The 379-nt window shown below is 40.1% G+C and overlaps 1 protein-coding gene across 4 annotated transcripts in view; it reads right to left on the bottom strand.

Annotated features, from left to right (window-relative positions):
- The window catches only part of LOC119587875, an 85,716-nt gene that overhangs the window by 1,363 nt on the left and 83,974 nt on the right, over positions 1 to 379 (bottom strand). For all 4 annotated transcript variants that reach the window (XM_037936576.1, XM_037936577.1, XM_037936578.1 and 1 more), the window contains one exon: positions 1 to 220. This exon is cut by the window's left edge and continues 135 nt beyond it. In XM_037936576.1, coding sequence (XP_037792504.1) covers positions 1 to 220 — 220 coding nt within the window. The remainder of the gene's footprint in view (positions 221 to 379) is intronic.

Genomic DNA, 379 nt, shown 5'->3' with positions numbered 1-379 from the left:
GACAGAGGGAGTATTGATAGTAACAGTAGAAGCCCCATTTGGTGATATTGTAATGGTAGTGGAGGGTGTGATGTTGTCAGTTTTTGTATCATCATTTGTAGAATCCTCCAAGGAAGAACTGGGTGTGGTGGATTTTGATGGAGGTGGAGAGGTGGATCTGCTACCCTCTGCTCGTATGCGAGAGTTGATTTTTTTCATTGAAGCACGACCCAGTGATGCCCTGTTAGAATGGATGTATGTCAAAAATTAAACTTCAGACTTTTTTTACAGGAAAAGATCAGAATAATGTAGACCACAAAACACAAATTTGTTCTGAGGTACAAAAATCCCTGCCTATACTGTATACTTAAAACACCTTATAAGCAGCATCAACCCCTCT

Source organism: Penaeus monodon, chromosome 23 (assembly GCF_015228065.2).
Source record: "Penaeus monodon isolate SGIC_2016 chromosome 23, NSTDA_Pmon_1, whole genome shotgun sequence".
In the NCBI taxonomy this organism is placed as follows: Eukaryota; Metazoa; Arthropoda; class Malacostraca; order Decapoda; family Penaeidae; genus Penaeus; species Penaeus monodon.
This window is presented reverse-complemented; position numbering and strand designations above follow the sequence as displayed.